The sequence below is a fragment of the Coffea arabica genome, chromosome 2c (genome assembly GCF_036785885.1).
Source record: "Coffea arabica cultivar ET-39 chromosome 2c, Coffea Arabica ET-39 HiFi, whole genome shotgun sequence".
Taxonomy (NCBI): domain Eukaryota; kingdom Viridiplantae; phylum Streptophyta; class Magnoliopsida; order Gentianales; family Rubiaceae; genus Coffea; species Coffea arabica.
This window is the reverse complement of record NC_092312.1, coordinates 51,735,019-51,752,183: the sequence shown is the minus strand read 5'-3', so window position 1 is coordinate 51,752,183 and position 17,165 is coordinate 51,735,019. Positions and strand designations below refer to the sequence as shown.

The 17,165-nt window shown below is 37.0% G+C and overlaps 1 protein-coding gene and 1 non-coding gene across 2 annotated transcripts; one reads left to right on the top strand and one right to left on the bottom strand.

The window, feature by feature from the left end:
• Positions 1-5,580: 5,580 nt before the first annotated feature.
• On the top strand, positions 5,581-6,240 carry LOC140035689 (uncharacterized). Its single transcript, XM_072077016.1, has 2 exons — positions 5,581-6,070; positions 6,140-6,240. Exons 1-2 carry the CDS (start codon positions 5,581-5,583, stop codon positions 6,238-6,240), a joined length of 591 nt encoding a protein of 196 aa, XP_071933117.1.
• LOC140036073 (small nucleolar RNA R71) lies at positions 5,968-6,074 on the bottom strand. The gene has a single exon (XR_011839958.1). It is a non-coding gene; the product is annotated as a small nucleolar RNA R71 (small nucleolar RNA).
• Positions 6,241-17,165: the final 10,925 nt, after the last annotated feature.

The following is a 17,165-nucleotide window of genomic DNA, read 5'->3' as shown; positions in this document are numbered from 1 at the left end:
AAAACATCAAATTGAGGGGTTTTGATCTTCAAAACGCAAATTAGGGCCGAATTGAAATCTTGCAATTTGAGGTCGCGTTTGGGCTTGGTTGTTCTCCATTTTTGCATCATTATCATCCTCCATCATCACTCCATCTATTTGAGGTAACACATTTCGAATTTCTGTGACATTTTATATCTCTCATTTTTGTATATTTTTAGTTTTTCAATATATTTTGCTAATAGCTTAATTGTTGCAAATTCGTGATATAATTGTGATACATTGTGCTCAAATCAGTTGCTATAATTATTTTCATGCTTATTTGTGTGAGAATTATGGATTTGGTGATAGTTTTGAGATTTCCTTCTCAATTTTTGGGCTTGAGCATGTTAGTGGTTTAAACTTGTGAATTTTGCTTTCTGTGAATATATGAACTTGTTCAGAGAGGTATAAATCACTGTTATACCAATTGAAAATGATATGCTAGAGCAATAGGCCATTGGGTAAAAGTGTGTGTTCCCGATCAAATTAAGCACATTGAACCACTTTTACTTGAAATAATTAGTATTTGGATTAATTGGGACTCATATGTCGTTAACTTAAGTGTTAACGAGTGTTATGAATTGGATTGGAGATATTCTCAAGTGTTTGAGTGTTCATTCTTGCAAATGGATATAATTTAAAATTGTTTGCACTTAATATGCATGAAATGATTTCTTTACTGCTAATATCCTTTCTGAGTGTGGGAATTGGATTTGACAATTGTTAGGAAGTTTATTTGTTTAATTTTGGGTACATTTTGGCAGGGAGTTTAGCCCTTTTTCAAGGGGAAACTCTGCCGAAATTTTCTTAAATTCTTATTTAACATGTATGAGAGAGTTTCTATCGTCTCTAATAAATACTCATCTTGTTTATAGGTGCTATGGCTCGTACAAGGAGGGCTCGTATTCGTACTCCTACACCATCGTCAAGTGAAGAACATACACCTTCTGTGCATGAGGAGTCGCCTGAGGAAGAATCCCCTTCGCCTGAATCACCACCTCGATCTCTCCGGAAAACTGCATCCACTAGCCGTGACGAGCCACTTCCTGACTATGATACCACTCGTTTCACCTCGCTCGAGAATCAACAGTGGTACGAGGCTGGTTTGGACAAAGAGATTATCGTTGAAAAACATTTGGCACCGGAGGTGGATGCACACTACCACATCTCCACGGCATTTAAGCGACTCGGATGGGAGACTATACTAAATTTGCCAAAACATTACTATCCCAATCTGGTCAGGGAATTCTACGCCAATGTAGAAAATAAACAAAGTCACAGTGGCAACCTCATCGTCTCGTGGGTTCGAGGAAGAAGAGTGGCTCTCAATCGCGATACATTGAGACAATTCATCAAACTCAAAGATGAAGGCGAAGATGTCAAATTGACCAAGGAGTTCAAAGCTCGAGACCCTTGGGAAGTGGGAGAGGCCGTGGGACGGCTAAAGGGTCAATACCGTGAGCGAGGAAGTTCGAAAAAACTCACGGTATATGCCGACTCCTTCGAGCATCGGTACCACCTGATTTTCTACCTTTTTGCCTTCAATGTGGTACCGAAAAAGAGTGGCAAACGGGAGATCCGAAATAGCGATCTCTATTTTCTGGATAAAATGATACATGGAGTGGGTAGGCAGTTGACTGGTATTCCTCTACCCAGCATTATCATCAGCTATATGCGAACCACAGCTCGTATGAGGGCCGGCGAGACTTGTTTTGGATTTCCTCGCCTGCTATCCCTCATCTTTGAGAAGCTCAAGATTCCCATTGGAACCGAGAGAGCTGTGGTAACTAGGTCGGCCGAGGAGGTAAATGATTCGTTACTCAAATCCTTGGGTATTTCTACTGATTTTGGAACTACTTTGGTCCGGGACACAGGAGAAACATCGACTTCCACTCAGCCTCCGCCTCACACTGAACCACAAGCGGAAACTCAAGAGACGGAGGCACAGCAGACTCTTCCTCCTTCGGTTCCACGACCACCTCCTCAATCGCGCTCCAAGTGGCAAGAGCTTCTCAATGCTATTTGCTGTATGGAGACGCGAGTCGTCGAGCGCATTGACCAGACGGAACGGATGATGACTGAGCGACTCGACCGACATGATCGCCGTCTTCGTGCGATCGAGGATCATTTTCATATTCGACGGTCCCCTACACCGACACCTCATCAGGAGGAGGGCCATATTGGTACCTCACAGGGTCCTCATGGAGCCGAGGAGGCAGTAGACCCTCGTTCCCAGCAGCCATGATGCTTTTTAGCGCATTAGACCTTTTATTTCTTTATTTTTCTTTTCTTTTGTTAAGACAAACTTTGTAGCTTTTATTTTTCTTTAATTTAAATCATTTTGTGCTACTTATGGTATTTGGTACCCTTGTTGTCTCATTTTGGACAGAAAATGGATGAGCGTGATGATTAAAAGATTCAAACGGCATCACCACCTATTTTGAGGGAAGTTTCAGTTCTTTTACCTTCCTCTACAATGAGGACATTGTAGATTTTAAGTGTGGGGGAGGCATTACTTATCTTATGGGTGATTGTGTGTTGAAATGCATGATTTTAGTTGTTTATGGCTTAAAAATGTTGGAATTATATGTGGAGATAGTCATGAGGATAATTTTTGTGAAAATTGAGGTTGTTGGCAGGGAGTTTCATCCATTTTTATGGGGAAACTCTGTCAAAATTTTTCTAAAATATTTTCCAATATTTCATTACAATTCTTCCATAAAAATGGCCAAAATGTTAAAATTTTAAGTGTCTAATTCTTCCATTGGATAAAATGCTATGTGTATTTTGGAAAAGTTTAGTTCTTATTTGGCCTGGAATGAATTATTATGCAATTAGGATATTTACATTTTAGAAAGTATATTTGGTTAAATAAGAAAAATTATGCTTAGAATTTTGCAAAATTAATGAGATTTATCATTTTTACTTAATTTTATAAGTAAGTGATTGATATAGTCAAAAACAAGGCCAAATTCTTCCTTTAATTATACTTAGAGGGAAAAAGAAATTATATCATAAAAAAAATAAAAAAAAAATAAAAATATTATTATTTTTCTACTCCAATGATTCATATACTGAGTAACCGTGGGTTGGCATTTACAAATGTCGACATTCGCGTAAAAAGGTATTGGAATTAAGAGTATGCTTAGCAATTTAAATAAGTGAAATGTTGAGTAACCGGGAATTTTCACCTAAAAGTGTTGATTTTCGCGTAAAAAGACATTTTCATTATTTAAATAAGAAGAAATGTGAATAAATCCCTCTAAATTGATAAGTTTTGGGATAAGGAAGGCCATAAAATTGACTATGTGATTTACTTATTTGTGAAATTAGGATAGAATGAGAGAATTGATTTGAATTTGTTGAAATTAAGGCATAATTATTTTTATTTAATTAAATATTATGAGTATTTAGTGTAATCTGAGAAATGGCATAATGATTGGTTTCTAGGTTTTTGAGGAATTAAATTTGACAAAAGTACGTATATTGTTTTATCTATTAAAATAGTTGAAGTAAGTTGTAAAAAATATATATATATATATATATTTGCTTGAGGACAAGCAATGATTGAAGTGTGGGGGAATTTGATAAGTGAATATTTAACGTACATTTTGTATGAATTTGGCATTAATTTTTGGTATGTTCTGAGAAGATTAAGCCATATTTGAACTCTTTTGGTGATAATTGCTTAAATATTGATTAAGGTTTCAAAAAATTGATAAATGAGTGAATTAATGCGTTAATCTTGTGAATTTGTGAAGGTAATTGATGTATGAAATTCATGCACAAGTTCAAAGAAATGTAAGGGTCATCCAGAGGACAAAGTACACAAGAAATTAGGAGCAAAAATGTAGAAAAAGAGAAGAAGTGAAAAACTGGAAATTGGTCAACACGGATCCGAGCTCGGATCCGTGTGCACAAGATGGATCCGAACCCTCGTCTGTACTTCTGGCGGAGAGCATCCGAGGTCAGGACGATCCGACCTCGGATCCATTATGAAATCCCTCGGATCCTGAAGATCCGAGCTCGGATCCATTTTCACTCCTCGGATCCGAGGCTCGGATCTGTCTCTCTCCTCAGCAAGTGCAACAGCCGTTTTTCTTTACCTTTTTCACAACTTTCCAGCTATTTTGAGGGACAGAAATCGGTGGCACATGCTTCTGCAACAAAAGAGAAGACCAAATGAGTATGGACAAAAGGAAATATCATATCTTTGACTTCTTTTTACAAAATCTGAGTGGAGGAAATTATGAAGTGAGAGGAATGGAATTTCTTCCACCTTTTATGCAGAAACACAGAGGAGAAGCAGGTGATGACCATACGTAGCTAGTTTTTCATTTTGTAACAAGTTTCTCTCTAGTTAGGAGTCTTGGAGAAGCATTTTGTCTTTGGAGTTTTTCACTTGTAATCAGATTGTGCAAGAGCATAGCAGGAATTAGAGAGCTTCACCTTCAGTTGGCTAAGCTTTCTTTCATCTTTCTTATACTTGTACTGTATGATGTTTTGCAGCAATAAACTTGTGATTCTGATTGTTGAATCATACATGAGTAGCTAACTTTCTTCATCTAGGGAGTAGATGAAACTTATGGCTAAATAGTATAAATTGAATGTGATTTACACTTGTTATATCTTGTATTAACTTGTCTACTTGTGTAGCTGTGATTACTTGCTATTGATTGATCACCAATAGTTTGGTTATAGTTGTTATTGTTCAATCAGAATTGGTAATAACAATGGAAACACATGAGTAGAGCTTGAGTTGTATGTTCATGAAAATAGAGATACACTTAGGTGGATTACTTAGCATTTCATGAAATAAAACAGAGTAGTAGTAGTATTTCACCATGAAAATAGGGAAATCTATATTGCTTTAGGCCATTTCATCATGAAAATGAGACTTGGAAACTTTGGAAATGAATCTCTGGTTAAGCAAGAATAATAGCAAGAAGTAAATCCATTCATTTGTGTTGTTTATGCCATAAGTGGAATCTACATCCCTAGAATCTTCCTTAAGTGAAATTTCTCTATTTGCATTCAGCATTTGTTAAACTAGATTTGTATATTAGATTTGTAGATTACAGCATTAGATTTTCTCTGCTCAAATTAATTGTTAGTCTAAATAATAGAGAAAATAAGGGCTTAGTAATTGTTTGAATTGCTCCTCGTGGGATCGACCCGATATACATCTTGTACTACAATTGCGACCTGTATACTTGCAGTCCAACGGGTGTAAAATCGGAATTAAACTTGCATTGATACAAAATATCCCGTCAAGTTTTTGGCGCCGTTGCCGGGGAGCGGCAATATTAGGGCCTCATCATCTCTATTAATTTAGATAAATTTCATTATCTTTATTCAAGTTGTTGAATTAAAAGTATAAAAATTTTCTCTTGTTTTTGTTTGTAGTGTATGCACCGATCAAATCGAGGAGTTGTACATTTCGATCCGGAAATTGAAAGAACATTACGCAGACAAAGGAGGAATACATCACATCAAGAGGAATAAGAGGTTTGGCAGCCAATAGAAGATATCCTGATAGAATTACAATTTGAGGAAGAAATGGCAGAAAATGAATCAAATAGGAGAATTCTGCGAGATTTTGCTTTACCGGGAGCACAAGGATCTCAAACTAGCATTGTAAGACCAACGGTAAACGCTAATAACTTTGAGATAAAACCATCACTGATTCAAATGGTACAACAATCTCAATATGGAGGTAATGCTACTGAGGATCCAAATTCTCACTTGTCAACATTTCTTAAAATTTGTGATACAATTAAGTTTAATGGTGTTAGTGAAGATGCGATTAAACTTCGATTGTTTCCATTTTCACTAAGGGACAAGGCTAAGGTTTGGCTACAATCTCATCCTCCAAATACTTTTACTACTTGGGATGAATTAGCTAAGGCTTTTCTTAATAAATTCTTTCCACTTGGAAAAACTGCTAAATTGAGAATGGATATAACAAGTTTCTCTCAACAGGAAGGAGAGACATTGTATGAAGCTTGGGAGCGTTATCGGGAATTGCAAAGAAGATGCCCTCATCATGGTCTACCCGATTGGCTAGTAGTCCAAACATTTTACAATGGTCTCACCTAACCAACAAAGACACATGTAGATGCAGCAGCGGGAGGAGCTTTAATGGGAAAGACAGCTGAGGAAGCTCAGCAATTGATCGAAGAAATGGCTGCTAACAACTACCAATGGGCAAACGAATGAGGTAATTCAAGGAGAACCGCAGGTATGCTTGAAGTAGATACCTTGAATATGTTAAGTGCAAAAATGGATAATGTGGTTAAGATGCTTAATAGGCAAGTTGGTTATAGTTCTAATCAAGGAGTAGTTGTTGCAAGTTGTACCATTTGCGGCGGAGATCATGATGATTTTATGTGTTCTAGCAGTGAACAGGTTCAATATCTCAACAATTACAACCGTCCACCCCAAAACAATCCATACTCCAATACTTATAATCCAGGATGGCGTAATCACCCGAATTTTGGATGGAAAGATCAAGGGAACCAACAAAGACCAATTAATCCACCAGGTTTTCAACAAAAGCAAACACTGCATGAGTCCAAACCAGCTTGGGAATTGGCAATCGAAAAGCTAGCCAATGCATCAAATGATAAAATTGAAAAGTTAGCTAGTGCCACTACTCAACGGTTTGAAAGAATTGAGGGAAGAATGGACCAACTCACCAATATGTACAGGAATGTTGAGGTCCAATTAGGCCAAATTGCCAATGCGGTTAATAATCGCAACCAAGGGGATTTACCTAGCAAAACTGAAGTGAACCCAAGGGAGCATGTGAAGGCCATAACCCTCCGTAGTGGTAAGGAATTAGTTGAGCCGCCAGTAATTGGAAGTGGAAGAGAGTTTGAAAAAAGAGAGAATAAGAAATTGAGTGAGTTAAAAGAGGGAAGCAAGGAAGAAAAAGGGAAAGAAAAGATAGAGGAAAATGAACTGCAAATGGAAGATGCAACACCAATTCCTCCACCGGTGCCATTCCCTCAAAGATTGAAGCCTTCAAGAAATGACAAAGAATTTGAGAAATTTGTCAACATTTTTAAACAATTACATATTAACATTCCTTTTGTGGATGCTATTTTGCAGATTCCTTCGTACGCGAAGTTTCTCAAGGAGATAATGACCAAGAAAAGGAAGTTGGTAGACAGTGAGACAATTGCATTAACAGAAGAATGTAGTGCAATCATACAAAACAAATTGCCACCCAAATTGAAAGATCCAGGGAGTTTTACAGTTCCTTGCACTATCGGTAATGTAGAATTTTCTAAAGCACTTTGTGACCTTGGTGCAAGTGTGTCATTGATCCCTTTAACTGTGGCTAGGCAATTGGGGTTGAAAGAGTTGAAGCGTACTAACATTTCCTTGCAATTGGCTGACAGGTCTATTAGACATCCAATGGGCATATTGGAAAATGTGCTAATTAAAGTGCAGAAATTTATTATTCCTGTCGATTTTGTTGTTTTAGATATGGAGGAAGATGTAAATGTACCTATTATACTTGGTAGACCATTTCTGGCCACTGCAGGTACAATAATAGACGTCAAACGAGGTAAGTTTAAGTTTCAAATCGGTGAAGAGGAAGTGGAATTTGATTTGAGTAAAGTAGAGAAATATCCCTCTTTTACCGACCATGTTTATTCGGTTGACATATGTGATGAATTGGCATTAGAAATGAGTCAAGTAAATCTTGATAATGATTCTCTTGAACTTTGTCTTAATGGTATAGGTATACAAGAGGAACAGATTGAAGAAATGACTGAATTTTTGCAGGCACAAATTCCTTATAAAAGGAGAAATGCATACGAGGCGTTAGGACTGAGCAAAGGGCTACCTCCACCATCATGTGAGCAAGCACCGCAGCTTGAGCTAAAGCCGCTGCCTAAGCACCTCAAATATTCGTTTCTTGGAGAAAAAGAGACATTGCCTGTGATTGTAAATTCAGCATTAAATGAGGAACAATTAGACAAGCTCTTACGTGTTTTAAGGAAGCATTTAAAGGCTATAGGATGGACAATTTCTGATATCAAAGGAATTAGTCCAACTATTTGTATGCACAGGATTTTATTGGAAGAAAATTCTAAACCAGTGGTTGAGACTCAAAGAAGGTTAAATCCAAACATGAAAGAAGTGGTAAGAGTAGAAATCCTTAAATGGTTGGATGCAGGTATAATTTTTCCAATTTCTGACAGTGTGTGGATTTCTCCTATCCATGTAGTACCAAAGAAAGGGGGGATAACCATAGTACATGGTAAAAATGATGAAATGATTCCCTCTAGAGTTGTGGTTGGTTGGCGAGTCTGTATTGATTACAGAAAATTGAATGCAGCTACTAGGAAGGATCATTTCCCTCTTCCTTTTCTTGATCAAATGGTAGAAAGATTGGCCGGATATGAATTTTATTGTTTCTTGGATGGTTTTTCAGGATACAATCAAATAGTCATTGCACCAGAAGATCAAGAGAAAACTACATTCACTTGTCCTTACGGTACTTTTGCATTTCGAAGGATGCCTTTTGGATTGTGCAATGCACCGGCCACTTTCCAACGATGCATGATGGCAATTTTCTCTGATTTTAATGAGAAAATTATGGAAATCTTCATGGATGATTTTTCTGTATTTGGATCTACTTATGATGATTGTCTTAACAATTTAGATCTAATTTTGCAGAGATGTGAAGAAACAAACCTTGTACTCAATTGGGAAAAATGTCACTTCATGGTTTGTGAAGGTATTGTGTTAGGCCACAAAATTTCCTCAGAAGGTATTGAGGTTGATCAAGCCAAAATAGAGGTTATTGAGAGAATGCCTCCACCAACCAATGTGAAAGGCATTCGTAGCTTTCTTGGACATGTGGGATTCTATCGGCGGTTTATTAAGGATTTTTCCAAGATTGCTAAACCTTTATGTGAATTACTTGCAAAAGATGTTCCTTTTCAATTTACTGATGAGTGTTTACTTGCTTTTAATAGGTTAAAGAAGCAACTTGTCTCCGCACCTATCATAGCATCACCGGATTGGAGCTTGCCATTCGAATTAATGTGTGACGCAAGTGATTTTGCAGTTGGGGCTGTTCTTGGGCAAAAACATAATAAGCGACTTCATGTCATTTATTATGCAAGTAAAATGTTAAATGAAGCTCAAAGTAACTATGCAACAACAGAGAAGGAGTTGCTAGCAGTGATTTTTGCATTGGATAAATTTAGATCGTACTTAGTAGGATCTAAAGTTATCGTTTATACTGATCATGCAGCACTCAAGTATTTGTTAAATAAGAAAGATGCAAAACCGCGATTAATTCGATGGATTTTATTGTTGCAGGAATTTGACTTGGAGATCAAAGATAAAAAAGGATCTGAGAATTTAGTTGCAGATCATCTTTCTAGACTGGAGAACATGCAGCAAGATGACCATTTGCCCATTAAAGAAGAATTTCCAGATGAGTTTTTAATGGCAATTTATAAGTCACCATGGTATGCTGATCTAGTTAACTTTATAGCTAGTGGAGTGATACCAAATGATTTGAATTCTCATCAAAGAAAAAAATTTTTAAATGATGCTAAACATTACTTTTGGGAGGAACCATTCTTTTACAAACATTGTGCAGATGGAATAATTAGAAGATGTGTTCCGGAGGAGGAGGTACATAGCATTTTAATGCATTGTCATACTCTTGAAACGGGAGGTCATTTTAGTACTACTAAGACTGTAGCAAAGATATGGCAATCTGGATTTTATTGGCCTACTATGCACCAAGATACTAGAAATTGGGTGAAAAGTTGTGATCAATGCCAAAGAACCGGTAATATCTCAAGAAGGAATGAAATGCCTTTGACTACATATTTGGAAGTTGAGTTATTTGATGTTTGGGGCATTGATTTTATGGGACCATTTCCTAGCTCATATAATAACAAGTACATCCTTTTAGCAGTTGATTATGTCTCTAAATGGGTGGAGGCCATTCCTTCACAAACTAATGAGGCTAAAGTTGTGCTTAAGTTCCTGAAACGGAACATATTTTGTAGGTTTGGAGTCCCAAAGGCAATAATAAGCGACGAAGGTAAGCATTTTTGTAATAAAGCTATTGACACTTTGTTGTTTAAATATGGGTGCAGGCATAAAAAGTCACTCCCCTATCATCCTCAAGCTAATGGACAAGCGGAGTTGGCCAACCGGGAAATTAAAATCATTTTGGAAAAAACAGTAAACCGATCAAGAAAGGATTGGTCAAACAAGCTTGAAGATGCTTTATGGGCGTATAGAACGGCATTTAAAACGCCGTTGGGAATGTCTCCATATAAGCTTGTTTATGGGAAAGCATGTCATTTACCTGTGGAAATAGAACATAGAGCTTATTGGGCTGTTAAAGCAATTAACTTTGATTTTAAATCTGCAGGTGAAAAGAGAATGCTTGAGTTAAGCGAATTGGAGGAATTGAGGTTGACTTCGTATGAGAATGTCAAGATTTACAAAGAAAAAGTGAAATTTTGGCATGATAAACATATCCTCCCTAAGCATTTTGAAGAAGGGCAAAAGGTTTTGATGTTTAACTCAAGGCTTAAATTATTTCCTGGAAAGCTTAAGTCTCGATGGTCCGGTCCATTTGAAGTGGTTCGCATGTTTCCTTATGGAGCAGTGGAAATAAAAGGAGAAAATGGTGCTCCATTCAAAGTAAATGGCCAAAGATTGAAGCTCTATTTGGCAGGAGAAAAAGTTCCTAAAGGGGTAATTTACTCCTTAGGAAATGCAAAGGAGAATTAAAGAAGTTATAGGATTGTCGAGCCAACGACTATAAACAAAAGCGCTTGTTGGGAGGCAACCCAATAATAATAGTGTATTTGTGTGTTTTTAGGTGTTTCTTACATTTTGGTGTGATTTAATTGACTAATTAGATGTATTTCACTTGTTTGTAGGAGGTACGGGAGTTTTATCATCCATCTCGGAGGTGCACTTGAAGAATATGTGTAAAAGGGAGTTTTTCTTACCAAATTGTGTTTTAAGTGCTCAAAATTCCCATGCATATACATACATTGTGCATTTCAAGTATATTTAAGTGAGTTTTGGTGATATCATGGTTATAAAGGCTCATGGACTCATTTGATATACATTTAATGCTCAAAAATGCCATGTTAGTGTAAAAATGCAAAAATGATCAAAGAACCTCACCCCTCGATTTTCAATGTAGATGTGTTTGTTGTGTTTTGAGAGGTTGGATATTATGTTTATGGTATATTACATGTGCATGGGACGTTGGAATTGAGAAAAGGGATGTCCAATGTGTAATTTGGAATTGGCCGAAAAAGGGAGAAAAAGTTTGAAAAAATTGCAGTTTCTGCAATTTGTTGCAGAGACACAAGGATCCGAGCTCGGATCCTAAAAGCCAAGACAGATCCGACCGCGGATCCATAGATCCGAGCTCGGATCCATTCCAACCCAGACAGATCCGAGGGCTCGTCTGTGTTTCTGTTGGGGCTGATCCGAGCCCTATCGGATCCGAGCCCTTCCAGAAAGGATCCGAGGATCCTTTCACGATAAGAAAGGAAACGAGGCCTCGGTTCCTCATTTTTCCAGATTTCCCTTTTCTCTCTCTTCGAAACCCTATTCCCTTTCCTCCAATCTTCCATTTCATCCATAACATTCCCAATTTTTCACAACAAAAACCTTCACTAACCTCTTCTGAGCATTAACCCTTAACAATTTGAAATCAAAAACATCAAATTGAGGGGTTTTGATCTTCAAAACGCAAATTAGGGCCGAATTGAAATCTTGCAATTTGAGGTCGCGTTTGGGCTTGGTTGTTCTCCATTTTTCCATCATTATCATCCTCCATCATCACTCCATCTATTTGAGGTAACACATTTCGAATTTCTGTGACATTTTATATCTCTCATTTTTGTATATTTTTAGTTTTTCAATATATTTTGCTAATAGCTTAATTGTTGCAAATTCGTGATATAATTGTGATACATTGTGCTCAAATCAGTTGCTATAATTATTTTCATGCTTATTTGTGTGAGAATTATGGATTTGGTGATAGTTTTGAGATTTCCTTCTCAATTTTTGGGCTTGAGCATGTTAGTGGTTTAAACTTGTGAATTTTGCTTTCTGTGAATATATGAACTTGTTCAGAGAGGTATAAATCACTGTTATACCAATTGAAAATGATATGCTAGAGCAATAGGCCATTGGGTAAAAGTGTGTGTTCCCGATCAAATTAAGCACATTGAACCACTTTTACTTGAAATAATTAGTATTTGGATTAATTGGGACTCATATGTCGTTAACTTAAGTGTTAACGAGTGTTATGAATTGGATTGGAGATATTCTCAAGTGTTTGAGTGTTCATTCTTGCAAATGGATATAATTTAAAATTGTTTGCACTTAATATGCATGAAATGATTTCTTTACTGCTAATATCCTTTCTGAGTGTGGGAATTGGATTTGACAATTGTTAGGAAGTTTATTTGTTTAATTTTGGGTACATTTTGGCAGGGAGTTTAGCCCTTTTTCAAGGGGAAACTCTGCCGAAATTTTCTTAAATTCTTATTTAACATGTATGAGAGAGTTTCTATCGTCTCTAATAAATACTCATCTTGTTTATAGGTGCTATGGCTCGTACAAGGAGGGCTCGTATTCGTACTCCTACACCATCGTCAAGTGAAGAACATACACCTTCTGTGCATGAGGAGTCGCCTGAGGAAGAATCCCCTTCGCCTGAATCACCACCTCGATCTCTCCGGAAAACTGCATCCACTAGCCGTGACGAGCCACTTCCTGACTATGATACCACTCGTTTCACCTCGCTCGAGAATCAACAGTGGTACGAGGCTGGTTTGGACAAAGAGATTATCGTTGAAAAACATTTGGCACCGGAGGTGGATGCACACTACCACATCTCCACGGCATTTAAGCGACTCGGATGGGAGACTATACTAAATTTGCCAAAACATTACTATCCCAATCTGGTCAGGGAATTCTACGCCAATGTAGAAAATAAACAAAGTCACAGTGGCAACCTCATCGTCTCGTGGGTTCGAGGAAGAAGAGTGGCTCTCAATCGCGATACATTGAGACAATTCATCAAACTCAAAGATGAAGGCGAAGATGTCAAATTGACCAAGGAGTTCAAAGCTCGAGACCCTTGGGAAGTGGGAGAGGCCGTGGGACGGCTAAAGGGTCAATACCGTGAGCGAGGAAGTTCGAAAAAACTCACGGTATATGCCGACTCCTTCGAGCATCGGTACCACCTGATTTTCTACCTTTTTGCCTTCAATGTGGTACCGAAAAAGAGTGGCAAACGGGAGATCCGAAATAGCGATCTCTATTTTCTGGATAAAATGATACATGGAGTGGGTAGGCAGTTGACTGGTATTCCTCTACCCAGCATTATCATCAGCTATATGCGAACCACAGCTCGTATGAGGGCCGGCGAGACTTGTTTTGGATTTCCTCGCCTGCTATCCCTCATCTTTGAGAAGCTCAAGATTCCCATTGGAACCGAGAGAGCTGTGGTAACTAGGTCGGCCGAGGAGGTAAATGATTCGTTACTCAAATCCTTGGGTATTTCTACTGATTTTGGAACTACTTTGGTCCGGGACACAGGAGAAACATCGACTTCCACTCAGCCTCCGCCTCACACTGAACCACAAGCGGAAACTCAAGAGACGGAGGCACAGCAGACTCTTCCTCCTTCGGTTCCACGACCACCTCCTCAATCGCGCTCCAAGTGGCAAGAGCTTCTCAATGCTATTTGCTGTATGGAGACGCGAGTCGTCGAGCGCATTGACCAGACGGAACGGATGATGACTGAGCGACTCGACCGACATGATCGCCGTCTTCGTGCGATCGAGGATCATTTTCATATTCGACGGTCCCCTACACCGACACCTCATCAGGAGGAGGGCCATATTGGTACCTCACAGGGTCCTCATGGAGCCGAGGAGGCAGTAGACCCTCGTTCCCAGCAGCCATGATGCTTTTTAGCGCATTAGACCTTTTATTTCTTTATTTTTCTTTTCTTTTGTTAAGACAAACTTTGTAGCTTTTATTTTTCTTTAATTTAAATCATTTTGTGCTACTTATGGTATTTGGTACCCTTGTTGTCTCATTTTGGACAGAAAATGGATGAGCGTGATGATTAAAAGATTCAAACGGCATCACCACCTATTTTGAGGGAAGTTTCAGTTCTTTTACCTTCCTCTACAATGAGGACATTGTAGATTTTAAGTGTGGGGGAGGCATTACTTATCTTATGGGTGATTGTGTGTTGAAATGCATGATTTTAGTTGTTTATGGCTTAAAAATGTTGGAATTATATGTGGAGATAGTCATGAGGATAATTTTTGTGAAAATTGAGGTTGTTGGCAGGGAGTTTCATCCATTTTTATGGGGAAACTCTGTCAAAATTTTTCTAAATATTTTCCAATATTTCATTACAATTCTTCCATAAAAATGGCCAAAATGTTAAAATTTTAAGTGTCTAATTCTTCCATTGGATAAAATGCTATGTGTATTTTGGAAAAGTTTAGTTCTTATTTGGCCTGGAATGAATTATTATGCAATTAGGATATTTACATTTTAGAAAGTATATTTGGTTAAATAAGAAAAATTATGCTTAGAATTTTGCAAAATTAATGAGATTTATCATTTTTACTTAATTTTATAAGTAAGTGATTGATATAGTCAAAAACAAGGCCAAATTCTTCCTTTAATTATACTTAGAGGGAAAAAGAAATTATATCATAAAAAAAAATAAAAAAATTGTTATTTTTCTACTCCAATGATTCATATACTGAGTAACCGGGGGTTGGCATTTACAAATGTCGACATTCGCGTAAAAAGGTATTGGAATTAAGAGTATGCTTAGCAATTTAAATAAGTGAAATGTTGAGTAACCGGGAATTTTCACCTAAAAGTGTTGATTTTCGCGTAAAAAGACATTTTCATTATTTAAATAAGAAGAAATGTGAATAAATCCCTCTAAATTGATAAGTTTTGGGATAAGGAAGGCCATAAAATTGACTATGTGATTTACTTATTTGTGAAATTAGGATAGAATGAGAGAATTGATTTGAATTTGTTGAAATTAAGGCATAATTATTTTTATTTAATTAAATATTATGAGTATTTAGTGTAATCTGAGAAATGGCATAATGATTGGTTTCTAGGTTTTTGAGGAATTAAATTTGACAAAAGTACGTATATTGTTTTATCTATTAAAATAGTTGAAGTAAGTTGTAAAAAAAATATATATATATATATATATATATATATATATATATTTGCTTGAGGACAAGCAATGATTCAAGTGTGGGGGAATTTGATAAGTGAATATTTAACGTACATTTTGTATGAATTTGGCATTAATTTTTGGTATGTTCTGAGAAGATTAAGCCATATTTGAACTCTTTTGGTGATAATTGCTTAAATATTGATTAAGGTTTCAAAAAATTGATAAATGAGTGAATTAATGCGTTAATCTTGTGAATTTGTGAAGGTAATTGATGTATGAAATTCATGCACAAGTTCAAAGAAATGTAAGGGTCATCCAGAGGACAAAGTACACAAGAAATTAGGAGCAAAAATGTAGAAAAAGAGAAGAAGTGAAAAACTGAAAATTGGTCAACACGGATCCGAGCTCGGATCCGTGTGCACAAAATGGATCCGAACCCTCGTCTGTACTTCTGGCGGAGAGCATCCGAGGTCAGGACGATCCGACCTCGGATCCATTATGAAATCCCTCGGATCCTGAAGATCCGAGCTCGGATCCATTTTCACTCCTCGGATCCAAGGCTCAGATCTGTCTCTCTCCTCAGCAAGTGCAACAGCCATTTTTCTTTACCTTTTTCACAACTTTCCAGCTATTTTGAGGGACAGAAATCGGTGGCACATGCTTCTGCAACAAAAGAGAAGACCAAATGAGTATGGACAAAAGGAAATATCATATCTTTGACTTCTTTTTACAAAATCTGAGTGGAGGAAATTATGAAGTGAGAGGAATGGAATTTCTTCCACCTTTTATGCAGAAACACAGAGGAGAAGCAGGTGATGACCATACGTAGCTAGTTTTTCATTTTGTAACAAGTTTCTCTCTAGTTAGGAGTCTTGGAGAAGCATTTTGTCTTTGGAGTTTTTCACTTGTAATCAGATTGTGCAAGAGCATAGCAGGAATTAGAGAGCTTCACCTTCAGTTGGCTAAGCTTTCTTTCATCTTTCTTATACTTGTACTGTATGATGTTTTGCAGCAATAAACTTGTGATTCTGATTGTTGAATCATACATGAGTAGCTAACTTTCTTCATCTAGGGAGTAGATGAAACTTATGGCTAAATAGTATAAATTGAATGTGATTTACACTTGTTATATCTTGTATTAACTTGTCTACTTGTGTAGCTGTGATTACTTGCTATTGATTGATCACCAATAGTTTGGTTATAGTTGTTATTGTTCAATCAGAATTGGTAATAACAATGGAAACACATGAGTAGAGCTTGAGTTGTATGTTCATGAAAATAGAGATACACTTAGGTGGATTACTTAGCATTTCATGAAATAAAACAGAGTAGTAGTAGTATTTCACCATGAAAATAGGGAAATCTATATTGCTTTAGGCCATTTCATCATGAAAATGAGACTTGGAAACTTTGGAAATGAATCTCTGGTTAAGCAAGAATAATAGCAAGAAGTAAATCCATTCATTTGTGTTGTTTATGCCATAAGTGGAATCTACATCCCTAGAATCTTCCTTAAGTGAAATTTCTCTATTTGCATTCAGCATTTGTTAAACTAGATTTGTATATTAGATTTGTAGATTACAGCATTAGATTTTCTCTGCTCAAATTAATTGTTAGTCTAAATAATAGAGAAAATAAGGGCTTAGTAATTGTTTGAATTGCTCCTCGTGGGATCGACCCGATATACATCTTGTACTACAATTGCGACCTGTATACTTGCAGTCCAACGGGTGTAAAATCGGAATTAAACTTGCATTGATACAAAATATCCCGTCAAATTGTTTAAGGAAAACAAAAAATAAAGACAAAATAACAAACCAAATCCAATTAGAAATTACAGAAAAAGAAAATTGAAGACATGGAGCTGGGGTTTTTGGAAATTTTACAA

What these genes read in the sequence shown, in the direction of transcription:
- LOC140035689 (XM_072077016.1), top strand. Translation starts at nt 5,581, where the DNA reads ATGGCAGAAAATGAATCAAATAGGAGAATTCTGCGAGATTTTGCTTTA. An exon ending in AAGAAGATGCCCTCATCATG is followed by an intron (nt 6,071 to 6,139) that starts GTCTACCCGATT and finishes AGACACATGTAG; the next exon opens with ATGCAGCAGCGGGAGGAGCT.